This window comes from Periplaneta americana, chromosome 11 (assembly GCF_040183065.1).
Source record: "Periplaneta americana isolate PAMFEO1 chromosome 11, P.americana_PAMFEO1_priV1, whole genome shotgun sequence".
NCBI classification, from domain to species: domain Eukaryota; kingdom Metazoa; phylum Arthropoda; class Insecta; order Blattodea; family Blattidae; genus Periplaneta; species Periplaneta americana.
The window spans coordinates 83,140,305-83,154,258 of record NC_091127.1 but is presented as its reverse complement, the minus strand read 5'-3'; the positions used below and the strand labels follow the sequence as shown (position 1 = coordinate 83,154,258).

At 40.9% G+C, this 13,954-nt stretch overlaps 1 protein-coding gene across 1 annotated transcript in view; it reads right to left on the bottom strand.

The window, feature by feature from the left end:
• The window catches only part of LOC138708533 (uncharacterized), a 74,873-nt gene extending 61,347 nt beyond the window's left edge, over window positions 1-13,526 (bottom strand). Inside the window, exons 1-2 of the mRNA XM_069838648.1 lie at window positions 13,133-13,526; window positions 11,075-13,054 (exon numbers count right to left, since the gene is read on the bottom strand). Coding sequence (XP_069694749.1) covers window positions 11,075-13,054; window positions 13,133-13,406 — 2,254 coding nt within the window. The 5' untranslated portion in view covers window positions 13,407-13,526. The remainder of the gene's footprint in view (window positions 1-11,074; window positions 13,055-13,132) is intronic.
• Between the last annotated feature and the right edge of the window lie 428 nt (window positions 13,527-13,954).

The following is a 13,954-nucleotide window of genomic DNA, read 5'->3' as shown; positions in this document are numbered from 1 at the left end:
CTGCTTCCCTAATTTTGAAGAAAACCTATTTAAAACAAATAAAAGTACTTGATTATATAAATAAAAAATTCAGTTTGATTATCTGAGTGCTACGATACAAGTTTCTAGGTTGGGGTAAGTGCAATACCCACCTCACCAGTTACGTGACTAGAAAAATACCTCACCACTTACGGGTTAAAAGAAGCACAGAATAATACAGACTGCGAGTCGATAGACTACACGAAAAATTTGTAATTTTTTAGATTGAGCAGGATCTGAAATTCAGGCTGTAAGTATATATAAAAATTGTTTTTATGAGAAGTTAAAAGGATTGACTTTTAAGCTTGAAATATAGTTTTATTTAAGAGTCAGATTTGTGGTTATTGTTTAAATAAAATTTTCAATTAAGTATATTTATACGTATTATAGAAGAAATATATTTTTGTATTAAAACTTTTCGAAATGTAATCAAAACTTGAGTATTGTTTTGTAATTTGATTGTGCATAAAGTTTCCAAATAATATGATCTAATTTGTTAACTACAAAACCGAATATCTTATATAATATAAAAAGAACTCATTTCATTCGCTTACACATATTAGACATTGTCTAATATATCTGAAACTCATTTCTTTTTTGCAAGAGAAAGAACAAGTTTTGAGCCAAAAGATTTACTCGTCTTTCATACATACATAGGCCTAAGTGTTCTGTCCATGGGCAGATCTTTCACAGCATTCTCCAATCTTTCCTATTTTCTGCCTTTCTATTAGTCTCCGCATATGATCCACATGTCTTAATGTCGTCTATCATCTAATATCTTCTTCTGCTCCGAACTTTTCTCCCGTTCACCATTTCTTCCAGCGCATCCTTCAGTAGACAGTTTCTTCTCAGCCAGTGACCTAACCAATTCTTTTTTCTTTTTCTAATCAGTTTCAGCATCATTCTTTCTTCACCCACTCTTTCCAGCACAACTTAATTTCTTATTCTGTTTGTCCATTTCACACGCTCCATTTTCTCCATATCCATATTTCAAATGCTTCTATACGTTTCTCTTCACTTCGTTGTAACGTCCATGTTTCTGCCCCAGACAAATGGCACAGCCCACACAAAGCACTTCACTAGTCTCTTCCTTAGTTATTTTTCCAGACGTCGGCAGAAGATGCTCCTTTTTTCTATTAAAAGCTTCTTTAGCCATTGCTATCCTCCTTTTTACTTCCTGGCTGGAACTCATGTTACTGCTTATAGTACACCCCTAGTATTTGAAGCTGTTCACTTCCTCTACTTATATATTCGTTCAAAGTTTTCTGCCCAAGGTCAGGTCTTTGACTGCAAACCCAGCATTCTTCAAGCTTTACTATTTTCTGCCTCCTCTCTTTGTCTCTTCATATGACCTATATAATTATCTTAATGTCGTCTATCATCCGATATCTTCTTCTGCCCCGAACTCTTCTCTCGTTCACCATTCCTTCCAGTACATCCTTCAGAAGGCAGTTTCTTCTAAACCAGTGACCCAGTCAATTCCTTTTCCTCTTTCTGATCAGTTTCAGCATCATTCTTTCTTCATCCATTCTTTCCAACACAGTTTCGTTTCTTATTCTGTCTGTCCATTTCACACGCTCCATCTTCCTCCATATCCACATTTCAAATGCTTCTAGTCATTTCTCTTCACTTCGTTGTAATGTACATGTTTCTGCCACACACAATGCCACACTCCACATACAGCACTTCACTAGTCACTTCCTTAATACTCGTCTTTATTCGCTGATTTTTACTATCGTTTCCAAAGTTACTTTTACATACTTACAAATGGCTTTTAGAGAATCCGAGATTCATTGTCGCCCTAACATAAGCCCGCCATCGGTCCCTATCCTCAGCTAGATTAATCCAGCCCAAAGCATCATATCCCACCTCCCTCAAATCAATTTTAATATTATCCTTCCATCTACGCTTCGGCCTCTCCACTCCCATCTACGTCTCGGTCTCCCCAACTCCCCAAAGGTCTTTTTTCCCTCCGGCCTCCCAACTAACACTCTATATGCATTTCTATATTTATAAAATTGGCACGTAACGCATCAGATTCTGTACTTTTAATCGAAAGTCAGTCTATTTTTTTAACATGAGTGCAGTATTATTTTTTTTCTTTTTAGATTGCTTGCTGGTGTAATATGTAACTGAAAATATTTCGGAATATGTATGATGAGACTTTCTTGTGTTAAATTTTAACGTACCTTGTTTACATGTTTCGACCTATTTATGGGTCATTTTCAGAACTGGTCGTTGTTGGTCTTAGCGCCTCTAGTTTCCTGTGAGGGTGAGGAGAAACTAGAGGCGCCAAGACCAACAACGACCAGTTCTGAAGATGACCCATAAATAGGTCGAAACATGTAAACAAGGTACGTTAAAATTTAACACAAAAAAGTCTCATCATATATATTCCGAAGTGATACAGTGTTGAAAGTTGTGTAATCAAGATGTATGAAAATATTTATTGTACAATGCTTCAAGTACGGTAGTATCGATAAAACAGTGTTTTAAGTATCCTTAGGGATGCGTTTTAGATGCGCTGGACGTGAGCTCCCGTGGGATCCTGTAGGTCTACGCACTCCGAAAGTATTAACAAATCCTTTTGAATCAGCATGTACAAAGCGAACGTACAGCGCAGTTGCTTGTTCATAAGAGAATCTGTCCGAAGTCAAATTCCGAAATCCTTAGTAAAACGCGGGCGTCTAATCCGCCTTGCGTGGGAAAACATGAGCCGTGAACCGGCTGGCTTGGTTGTAGCATCGAGAAGATAAGATATCAGAGCTCGGGGCGATGGCTGCTCAACCACCAAGGTCTCCACAGAAGCACGCGCGTTGCGACAAAGAGATGCGGAAATTGTGAAGAACACTGTACCGTGCGTGCCGAGCCCACACCTGCCAGTCCACGGTAGAGTGACGGCCATCGTTCACCCGAGCAGCGTATTGTACCGACCGAGGCTTTGTAGGCTCCTCTCGAGGGATGGAGCGGCCACGAGCAGTGATGCAACGACACTGACCAGTGCGCTGCTCAGTGAAACCAGCTGGGAGAGGGAAAGTTGCTAAATCTAGGGGATTTGAAGATCGATTATAAGGACTGAAGTCCAGAGAAGTACATTTTTCAGGAGACGAAAAAAACATCACATCTCCTAAATCATTAGACCAACACTAACAAAAATTTGCACAGTCGTAGCTCATAGTGCACCACTCTGACTGATAATGAACACTCACGTATGAATTTAATAGTATGGGTAATAAATAGGATGATAAGTGGTGGACTTCGGTCCTTATTACATTGTTTTACTACGCAAGTGTAAAAGACAAGCACAGTAATCTGAAATAGTGAATTTAATTTATTGAATATGTTGTATTTTCAGAATACACACATCACTTGAGCTAATTGTCTAGAAAAAAATATGACACCAATAATAATAATAATAATAATAATAATAATAATAATAATAATAATAATAATAATAATAATAATAATTGTAAGTAATAATAGTAATAATAATAATAATAATAATAATAATAATAAAAATACTTACAATAAAGAAACTATTTCAATGTAATGAGCAACTGTCTTCTGTCCTTAGTCACTGCCAACATTCTGAGTTCTGCTACCTTAATCACCCTTAATACTCTGCAAGTACTGCTGTGCATTCTCTCATAGATATTTCAGGAGTTTAGATACATAAATAGGAGGAAAAAGAATAAAGTGTATAAGAGGGTATAAGATTTGCTGATGATATTGCGTCGTTAGCAGAAGAGAAGATGATACTAAGGGATATGCTGCTGGAGCTAAATGATAGCTGTGAGCACTATGGGATGAAGATAAATGCAAACAAGACGAAGACCATGGTCATATGAAGAAAAGTAAAGAAGGTAAACTTGCAAATTCTAAATGAGGCAGTAGAGCAAGTGTCCACTTCAGATACTTGGGATGTACTACAAGCAGTAACATGATCTGTTGCCAAAAAGTCAAAAGGAGATTAGCAATGGCAAAGGAAGCTTTTTATGGAAAAAGGAGCATCTTCTGCGGACCTCTGGAGAAAGAACTAAGGAAGAGACTAGTGAAGTGCTTTGTGTGGAGTGTAGCATTGCATGGGGCAGAAACATGGACATTACGACGAAGTCAAGAGAAGCAACTAGAAGCATTTGGATATGGAAAAGGATGGAGTATGTGAAATGGATAGGGAGAATATGAAACGAAGCTGTGCTGTAAAGAATGAGTGAAGAAAGAATGATGCTGAAACTGATCAGAAAGAGAAAAAGGAATTGGCTGGGTCACTGGTTGAGAAAAAACTGCCTTCAGAAGAATGCTCTGGAAGGAATGATGAACGGGAGAAGAGTTTGGGGCAGAAGATGATATCAGATGATAGACGACATTAAGATCTATGGGTCATATGAAGAGACAAAGAGGAAGGCAAAAAATAGGAAAGACCAGAGAATGCTGGGTTTGCAGTGAAAGACCTGCCCTTGGGCAGAACACTACGAATGAATGAGTGAATAGATACATCACGATCTTTGCACTTTTAACGGCCCGTGATACAGCTGTGGTCCATTGAGGTTGGGAGTCACGTTATTCTTAATGAGACGGAAGATGCTCATGACCATTGCGCTCATTAATTTACGACCTCTACCTGGTGTTTGTGCAAATGATGCTATGGGAAGATCTTGTGTTTTGATACCTGAAATACTTCACCATTTTGAGATGCGCTTTTCTTGAAAAACTTTGTGAAATACCCAACAAAGTCTTTAAAAATAGTGTGTGTCATTTCAACAACTTGGAAGTGACGTTTAACAAGTTCAATCCATTCACTTGTGATATCCACTTTTCCACCTGCAGCGCCTCTATGAGACACTCTCCAAATCATACTCGTATCTCAGCCAATACAATAATGTCCGAAGTCCCGGACATCGGACCTTGTTCCATGTATTGAAATTTTTAAGCCGCTGTAATATAATAACAGGCATGGATATCGGTCATTTTAATAGTGTATAATATTCGCCTTGCCTTTAGGAGTAAATTTCACTCAAAAAACTATTTTCGGCAAAACTTGGACTTCGGCCCTTATTCCACTGACCGCTTCATATATATAAAGGATTGAGGTTTTTTTAAGCAGATACTGGCGACTTAGAGGCCTTGTGAATGGTTGCAATTGCAAAATCAGAAAGAAGAAAATTATTCCCTAAATATATTTCTGAAAAGTAGACATCAAAATTTTGTACGAAATGAAAATATAAAAATTGGAGATTTATCCTTCGAAGAGGTGGAAAAATTCAAATATCTTGGAGCAACAGTAACAAATATAAATGACACTCGGAAGGAAATTAAACGCAGAATAAATATGGGAAATGCCTGTTATTATTCGGTTGAGAAGTTTTTGTCATCTAGTCTGCTGTCAAAAAAATCTGAAAGTTAGAATTTATAAAACAGTTATATTACCGGTTCTGTATGGTTGTGAAACTTGGACTCTCACTTTGAGAGAGGAACAGAGATTAAAGATGTTTGAGAATAAGGTTTTTAGGAAAATATTTGGGGCTAAGAGGGATGAAGTTACAGGAGAATGAAGAAAGTTACACAACGCAGAACTGCATGCATTGTATTCTTCACCTGACATTATTAGGAACATTAAATCCAGACGTTTGAGATGGGCAGAGCATGTAGCACGTATACGCGAACCCAGAAATGTATATAGAGTGTTAGTTGGGAGACCGGAGGAAAATAGACCTTTGGGGAGGCGGAGACGTAAATGGGAGGTTAATATTAAAATGGATTTGAGGGAGGTGGGATATGATGATAGAGAGTGGATTAATCTTGTACAGGATAGGGATCTATGGCGGGCTTATGTGAGGGCAGCAATGAACCTTCGGGTTCTTTAAAAGCCATTTGTAAGTAAGTAAGACATCAAAATTTTTAATTTCATAAATATGTTTGTACCGGTATTAATATTAGTAATTGTACTTCGACTTCAAAGAACAGAAGAAATTCCAAGTTGTGTTTCAGTATACATTTTTTATTTAAGTAGACTCTACTCTTTATATAGTTGTTTTTGATATGGCACGTGTGGGTGAGTGTCGTTATTGAGTTCCCACGTTGGACGCCATTTGAGGGTGAGTGGTTATTGTGACCACACGTTGGGCGCCATTTTGAGGGTGGGTGCGTCTCGATGTTGCGTGAGATTCACTCAGGGTAGCCGAGGTACGGTTGTGGTGTAGGTTGATGTCGGGAATAATACCAAGCCGGCTACTTAAATAAAAGGCAGCGTACACTTCAAAACTATAAGTTTATTGTCGTATCCACTTGGTAAACCCTAGAATATGTATTTCCGGCTGACATATAATTCAATCGTTGGTCGCCTTTTGTATCGACTCTATGGCGGCTCTGAATAAGCTCTATCCGATACTACAAATTCAATACTCTGTCCAGTACACTATGACACGAAGCGAAATAGTAGTCCTGTCGACACCAAACGAAGTAGTTATTCTGCCCTGTATGTAGGGCCGCCGACACGATGTAAAGTTGTTTTGATGATCTCCGCTCCGAAGCGGAATAGTAGTCGTTATCTCCGCTCCCCGTCACCCTTATTTATAAAAACCTATCCTACGCTAAAACTAACTATTCTATTGGTTAAAAACTACGTCACTAACTGGCCTAAAATCTATTCCCTATTGGTCCAAAGTGACCTCATAAGCTGGACCAAGATCTCTTCTTATTGGGCGCGAAATATGTCATCTCTAAATTTAAACTTTGGATTTCCCATAACATCTAATTAGTTTGTATATCTCACAAGAATACCCGTTCTTTGGAAAACCCGAGCTTGGCAGTATCTTTCCCACGGGTCCAGTCTAACTTTAGGGTTTTATGCTTCATCGAGTCTCTATACGAAACCCCGCTCAAGGTGGCCCTAAATCTATCCGATGCTGACAAGTGACGAAACACCTGTGTGAGGAAGCTAATTCTAACGAAGTCGCCAGAACATCCCCGCGAATACATGTAATAGAAATATGGAGATATCACTTCGCTGTTAAATCGGTCTCTCCCTCTCCTAATTACTGCTTCAAATGCCCATCTACGTAACCATTGGAAATTCCCGAAAGAGTTTCCAATGTTATGAGATGTCCCCGCTTTCTGCCTATAACTAGCCTCATAGTTCCCCCACGCGATCAGCCGGTAACACATTATTTACAATACAGTGAGATTACAATGTCACTACAAACAATTACAATAAATATTACATATATCTTCACAAGCCTTTCTATGTACACAACTCTCACACAATAAGCACAACAATGTACAATTTATATCCACATTTACATATGTACAATACCATTCATTCACATATTTACATTTATTTATTAATTGATCAATTACACACTCTGCGTGCTTGGTTGTACCAGCCGCCCTGTACAGGTTCACCTAGCTGTACGCGTGAGACTAACCACCCTACTCTTTCTCATTCCTGCCTCCTAGCCTCTCCTGTTTGAAAGGCCGCAAGAGTTGCTTGTGGTACCTACCAACAGGTTTACTTTTTCCCCTTTCTACCAATTCGAAAGTATGGTCTCCGTATTTACTTTTAATTTCGTAGGGCCCCTTGTACAGTAGCTCCATGCGTGAGTAACGTCCTCTAAGGGCGGAAGATAACTTCACGTCCCTTAGCAATACCAAATCGCCGGGTGTGGGCTCCCATTTGTGGCGATATCTTTTAACTTTACCGAGTCTATACTCAGCCTTTTTCCTGATTCGGTCGAAAGCTAGTTTACATAGTAGTTCCGCACTAGGAGGCTCACCCTCCTGTATTGCCTGCGGCAAGCTCTTTATCATAGGATCGGGATCGATCCCTAACATAAGTTTGATCGGAGCTATTCCGGTCGTTGGATTGATAGAGTGGTTCATGACTCTCTCAATCACCTCACATTGCCTAAACCAGTCCTTATGGTTTCGGTGACACAGAATACGGAGGTACAATGATATATCCCTAAGCGCTCTTTCGCAGGGACTACCGCTGGGAAAGTATGCGGAGCAATTGTATAGTTTCACGCCCGCATCTTCCAGCCTTTTGCAAAACACTTTCGATTTATGTACCGACACATTGTCACTGAGCACCGCTGTTACCGGGCCGTAAGTCGGTATGTAGTCTCTAACCAGCTTGTCAGCACACAATTTACTAGAGATATTTCTTAAAGGGTAAATCTTTACAAATTTTGTGAATACATCGTACGTAACAAATATGTACCTGTGTCCGAAGGACGATGTGGGCATTGGACCGTGTTCGTCCACTGCTACAAGTTCATTCTTTTTACCCCTGATAATGACTTGTGGTACATTGTCATACCTTACATTTAGAGGTTTCGCCCTCTGGCAGACCTCGCAACGAGATATTACCCTTCCAACCTTCTTTGACAGTTGCTTAATATACAATGATTCTGACATAGTTAAAATGATCCTATCACTCCCAGAGTGACACATAGATAGGTGAAAGTTGTTTATAAGTTCATTCTCCATACTCGCAGGTATGTATATCTTCCACTTCTGGATATCCCTACCATGCAATTTATACAAGATACCAGAGCGCAATCCATACACTTCGTCTTTCACCTGTGAGATTTCTCTAGCTTTGTCCATTAAGGCCCTTATCGTGGAATCCTCCTGCTGCAAATCTGCAATTTTCCGAAATTTTCCCGTCAGAGCTCCATTCCTCGTGGAATCAATTTTCATCACGGCAATTTCGTACGCGGGGGCGGTGATAGTTTCCGGTAGCCCCGATTTGGAATTCAAACGAGAGAGACAATCACCAAAGATATTGTCTGCCCCCGGAATATGTCTAATCGTCACATCATGAGCCAAAATCTCGTGCACATATCTAGATATTCTAGAGTTCGTCAATTTGCATCTACTCAGAAATGCTAGGCTTACATGGTCAGTAAATATGATTGTCTGCCTATTAAAGATATACTGACGGAACTTCTGTAGTGCGAAGTACACAGCAGAAATCTCTAGTTCCGTGATTGATGCGTTGCTTTCGGTACGCGACAGTCCCCTAGAAGCTGTGGCAATCACATGTCGCTTATTATCTTCATCTGTCTGACATAGAATTGCTCCATATCCATATGAAGACGCATCCGTATAAATCTGAAAAGGTAGGCTGTCGTTAGGCCTTTCCAACAGAATTGAGTCGGCGAAAAGCAGTTTCGTTCGATCGAATGCTTCCTGCTCTGCCGACCCCCACCTGAAGGGTGTATCCTTCTTCAACAATGCTCTGAGTGGGGCTACATGCTTAGCATAATTGACGAGAAACCGATTCTGGTATTGTAGGATACCTAGATACCTACGAACCTGTTTCCGGTTCCGCGGCGGCGGGATCCTCGAAATGCTCTGAATTCTCTCTTGGTCCGGTCTAATTCCGTCAGACGAAATTACGTAACCCAGGAAAACTGTCTCAACTTTAAAAAATGCTGTTTTCCCCAGCTTGACTGTCATACCAGCCTCTCTCAATTTAGTAAGTACAAAATCAATATCCCTAATATGCCTATCCACATTATTGCCATATATAAGAAAATCGTCAATGTACTGTGCCAGAAAACCTTTCGTCGAATCACCAAAAATTATGTCAAGTGCTCTTAGTAGCGCAGATCCAGAACTCGCGATGCCGAATGGGCATCGGGTATACTGATAAACTTTCCCGTTATGTAGGAACGCTGTGAATTTTCTCGAGTCCTCGTCCAGCGGAATCTGCCAATACGAACTGGTCAAGTCCAAACTAGTGAATATAGAACAGTCACTGATACGGCCTAACAAAGTGTCCACTGACTCCGTCCTGAAATTATCTTTAACTGAAAACGAGTTAACGTGTCGGGCATCGATCGTTACTCTTAAGCTTCCATTGGGCTTCCTAACCCAGCACAATGCATTTACGTAAGGCGAGTCCGATACTTCTATAACTCCGTCTTTTAACATATCATTTATGACTTCGTCTGCCTGATCCCTTAAAGATAGGGGGATGGGTCTACATTTATGCCGAAATTCCTCCATTCCTACCACCTTAATTTTGTGTGTATACACTCTACACAGACCCGGCGCGTCTGAAAAGACATTTAAATGGCTACCTAGAACATCCATTAAGCGTTTTCTTTCACTCTCACTCAGGCCGTGTGCCTGGTTAACTTTATCTCTTACTATTTCGAAAGTATCAGTCTTCCTATTGTTAGACGCGACTACCTGCCTAAGATCGCCAAGCGAAATCTCATTACAATATCTGGCCCTACCGCTAATGAGATTACGTCCTATTTGTCTCGCCTGGACTAATTCGCCGATACATAACTCGCATTCTCCGCAGCCTACTTGACACACTCCCCTAGTTACCTCATTACCTTCCCACGGATTAACCTCTATAATTACATTCTTACAAATTTTGAGGTGCTCTACAAAAAATAACTCTTCCTGTAATTCAATCTCTCCTGCGGTTCTTTCATCTAACTCCGATCTAGCGCTATCCCTACTGAATGGGACATGGCCTACACTGCCGTTACCTGCCGTAACCCCTAGTCTGTTTTCCCTAAAATCTAATAGCGCGAGCCATTCATAGAAGCTTTCTACTCCAATAATGATGTCGGTAGTCAACCTTTGTATCACAAGAAAAATAGCATTTAATTTCACGTCTCCGCACTCTAACTCGAACCATACTTGATATTTTACCTTTTCCTTCTTCTTGCTTAGGGCGCCTGCACAGTACAGTGAACATATCGGTAACGTTTGCAGTTTTATTCCTGAATCCCTAACCTTTTGAAAAAATTCCAAGCTGCATACATTATTTGTGGAGCCCGAGTCCAACAACACACAACACTTTATCCCAAATATTTTAGCATCTATATAAGGCAATACATAAGTCCCATTATTTTCTAACTCTGGGTTAGTAATCTCGCTCTGTCTCTTTACGCTTACCGCGTTGGTGGATTCTTTTGATAGAGACTTATTGCACTTAGCTACAGAAATCTCCGAACCCTTGAGACTTCTGTCTAGCAGTTTCCCGAGTGCGATGCAGTCGGTTCCACTGCTACCTCGTCTCTATTTCTACAATTTATAGGCTCCCGGCCCATATTCATTCTGACCGGACTTTGCTGACGTCCGTTCATGTCTCTATTCCTGCTTTGTCCCACGTTACACTGTGTAGGGGGCCTATTGCACCCTTGTGAGGCCATTTCTTGTAGGACGCCTCGCCTATCTCTCTCCTGCTCCTGTCTCCTCCAATCACCTCGATTTTGCGGTCCCCTGCTAAAATTAGGCTGCCAGAATCCCTGTCTGTAATTTCTGTTCCTAAGCCAGTGTGGTTGGGTTCTAAGCCTATTATTTCCATTTTCTTGTCTTCCCGTGTACCATCGTATGTGGTTAACCCTACGCACGGGACCAACACCTCCTCGATCGTTCCTCATCCTGTTATGACTACTCTGGTTATTCCTACTATTATTGTAAGGACCCCCAAAGGGCGGGTCACTCCTCTCCCTGTTGGGACTTTTCCCTCCGTTATGGCCATTATGGTACCTACTATGTGCATTGTTGGGGCTCCTGTCACCACCCCAGTTACTCTGATTTTGGGCTCCTGTCCTTGGGGATGAAAAGGCCGTACTTGCCCCCTTCCCCGCTTTCTGGTCGGTGGGGCTTGAACCCTTTCCTTTGCCATGTTCATAATCTGCCTGTCCACTACATTCATAGTGCGTAGCGTCCGAACCATCCAGCGCAGTCAATAAATCTATTGTTTCCCCGAAGTCTCGGGGCCCTGCTACGATCAGATTATATCTTATGTTCTCGGGATACTGCGAAATCACAGTTTGGATCAGCTCTGAATCCGGTATTGGCGGATTGAGGCTTTTCCCTTTCTTAACAATTTCAAGAAAATAATCTATCATAGAGACGCCTCTTCCCGCGTCAAACCTGCTCTGATTAATTTCCTTCCTAATTCTTTGTTGTTGTCTTTGTCCCCAGTATCTCTCCGAAAATTTTTCTCTGAATTCCTCATAAGTGACATTATCCCCTAGGGCCACTAGCGCCCAGTTGAGTGGTCGGCTCTTTAGGCTCTTTCGTACGACAGTCATTTTTAAGTCATCCGGCACCCCTCTTACTCTAAAGTACGTTTCTAGCTCACTTATGTAGTTATGTGGGTTTGAAAATTCAACCTCATCAAAAATAGGGTAACCAATCTCATTCAAAATGTGAGTGGGGTACTGGGGACGGCCTAAATATGCCTTGTCGTTTACACTTTTCAACTCACTACGCACGTCATCACGTGAGGTCTGACACTCCTCACTGACACTATTGTTGACATGTCTTACATTTATGTTACTACCTGATGCCGGGCTCTCACTTGTGCCCTCTTGTCTAGAAACTGCACGGTCCGAGCTGCTATGTCCGCTTAAATTTGCGGGACTACCCCCATTTAGTACGTCGTTTATTGAGTTTAATTTACTTCTTAATTCTTCCAAACATTCGTTATCCGCCCTTTCTTTATTCTTTATGGCTCGCTTGAGACCGTCCACTTCCTGATCCATCTCACCTATTTTCTCTTCTACCGAATTCTGAATTTCTCGAACCTTCTCCACTATCGCTTCCTCGACAGCTGATTTTAGATCGCTATTCTCTCTCGTAGCGCTATCTCTAACTCTAACTTCTAAATCCTTCATACTTTCTGACATCCTATCCATAGCTATCTTCAATTGGTTCTCCATTCCGATCCCATTCTCGGTTAATTTTCCCTCTAGCTTCTCTATTTTGTCCTCCATCTTGTTTCCTCTTTCCGCTAATTTTGCAATATGATCTCTAATCTCTCTCGAACTTTCCCCCAATCTATTTTCCATTTGTTTTATTTGTTCTCTACTTTCCCTCAGAATCTGCTCTCTACTTTCCCTCGAGTTATTCTCTAGTTTAGTTTCCATTTGTTTCATTTGTTCTCTACTTTCCCTTGAATTGCTGTCTAATTTATTTTCCATTTGCTTTATTTGTTCTTTACTTTCCCTCGAGTTATTTTCTAATTTAGTTTCCATTTGTTTTATTTGTTCTCTACCTTCCCTCAGAATCTGCTCTCTACTTTCCCTTGAGTTATTCTCTAATTTAGTTTCCATTTGTTTTATTTGTTCTCTACTTTCCCTTGAATTGTTGTCTAATTTATTTTCCATGAATTGTCTCATCTGCTCCCATAACTGTTCTAGCGTCATTTCCCCTTTGCCACTGTCTCTACTCTGTTGCTTTTCCACCGTTCGCTCTCCCTCTATTTCTTGTCCTGCGTTATTCTCGACCTCCTCCCTAATTTCCATAATTTCCTCGTCCTTCCTTTGCTCCATGGTTCCCTTGTTTCTATTTCCTCGTCTTTCTCGTATTTTCCTAACTACCTTACTCCTATGGCTACGTAGTATCATCTATATGCTACTCTGTCATCTATCCGACGCTTGCTTTCCCAATAATAATCTAACTAGGCCTGTATTTGCACTCGACTCACTTCCAACAAATTACGCAATACATTTATTTCATTCTTTCCCCCAAAATATCACACACAAAAAAAAAAATACATATATATATACACCCAAAATATCACACCAGAAATTGAAACATATACACTTTATAATTATTCCCCCAAAATATCATATACATATATACACATTTATACGTCTTCTATTCATACTTGCCACAGCCTCTCCGAGTCGCCTTCTCTGGTGGTCCCCGTGTTGTCTTCTCTAGTGTTGTCGTGATGTCGCGATGGCTTGGTTCTGTTCCCGCCTTCCAGCGTCGTTCCTCGGCTATGCAGGGCTGAACTGCTCCGTCCGGTCCTCCTCGTGGTTTGGTGCTGTGTTCGCACCCGGGGCCGGTCACTGGAACAGCTGTCTTCCTTCGAGCCCCACGTTGGAAAGCGCCATTTGTGGGTGGTATCGTTGTTGGGGCCCCACGCTGGGCGCCATTTGAGGGTGAG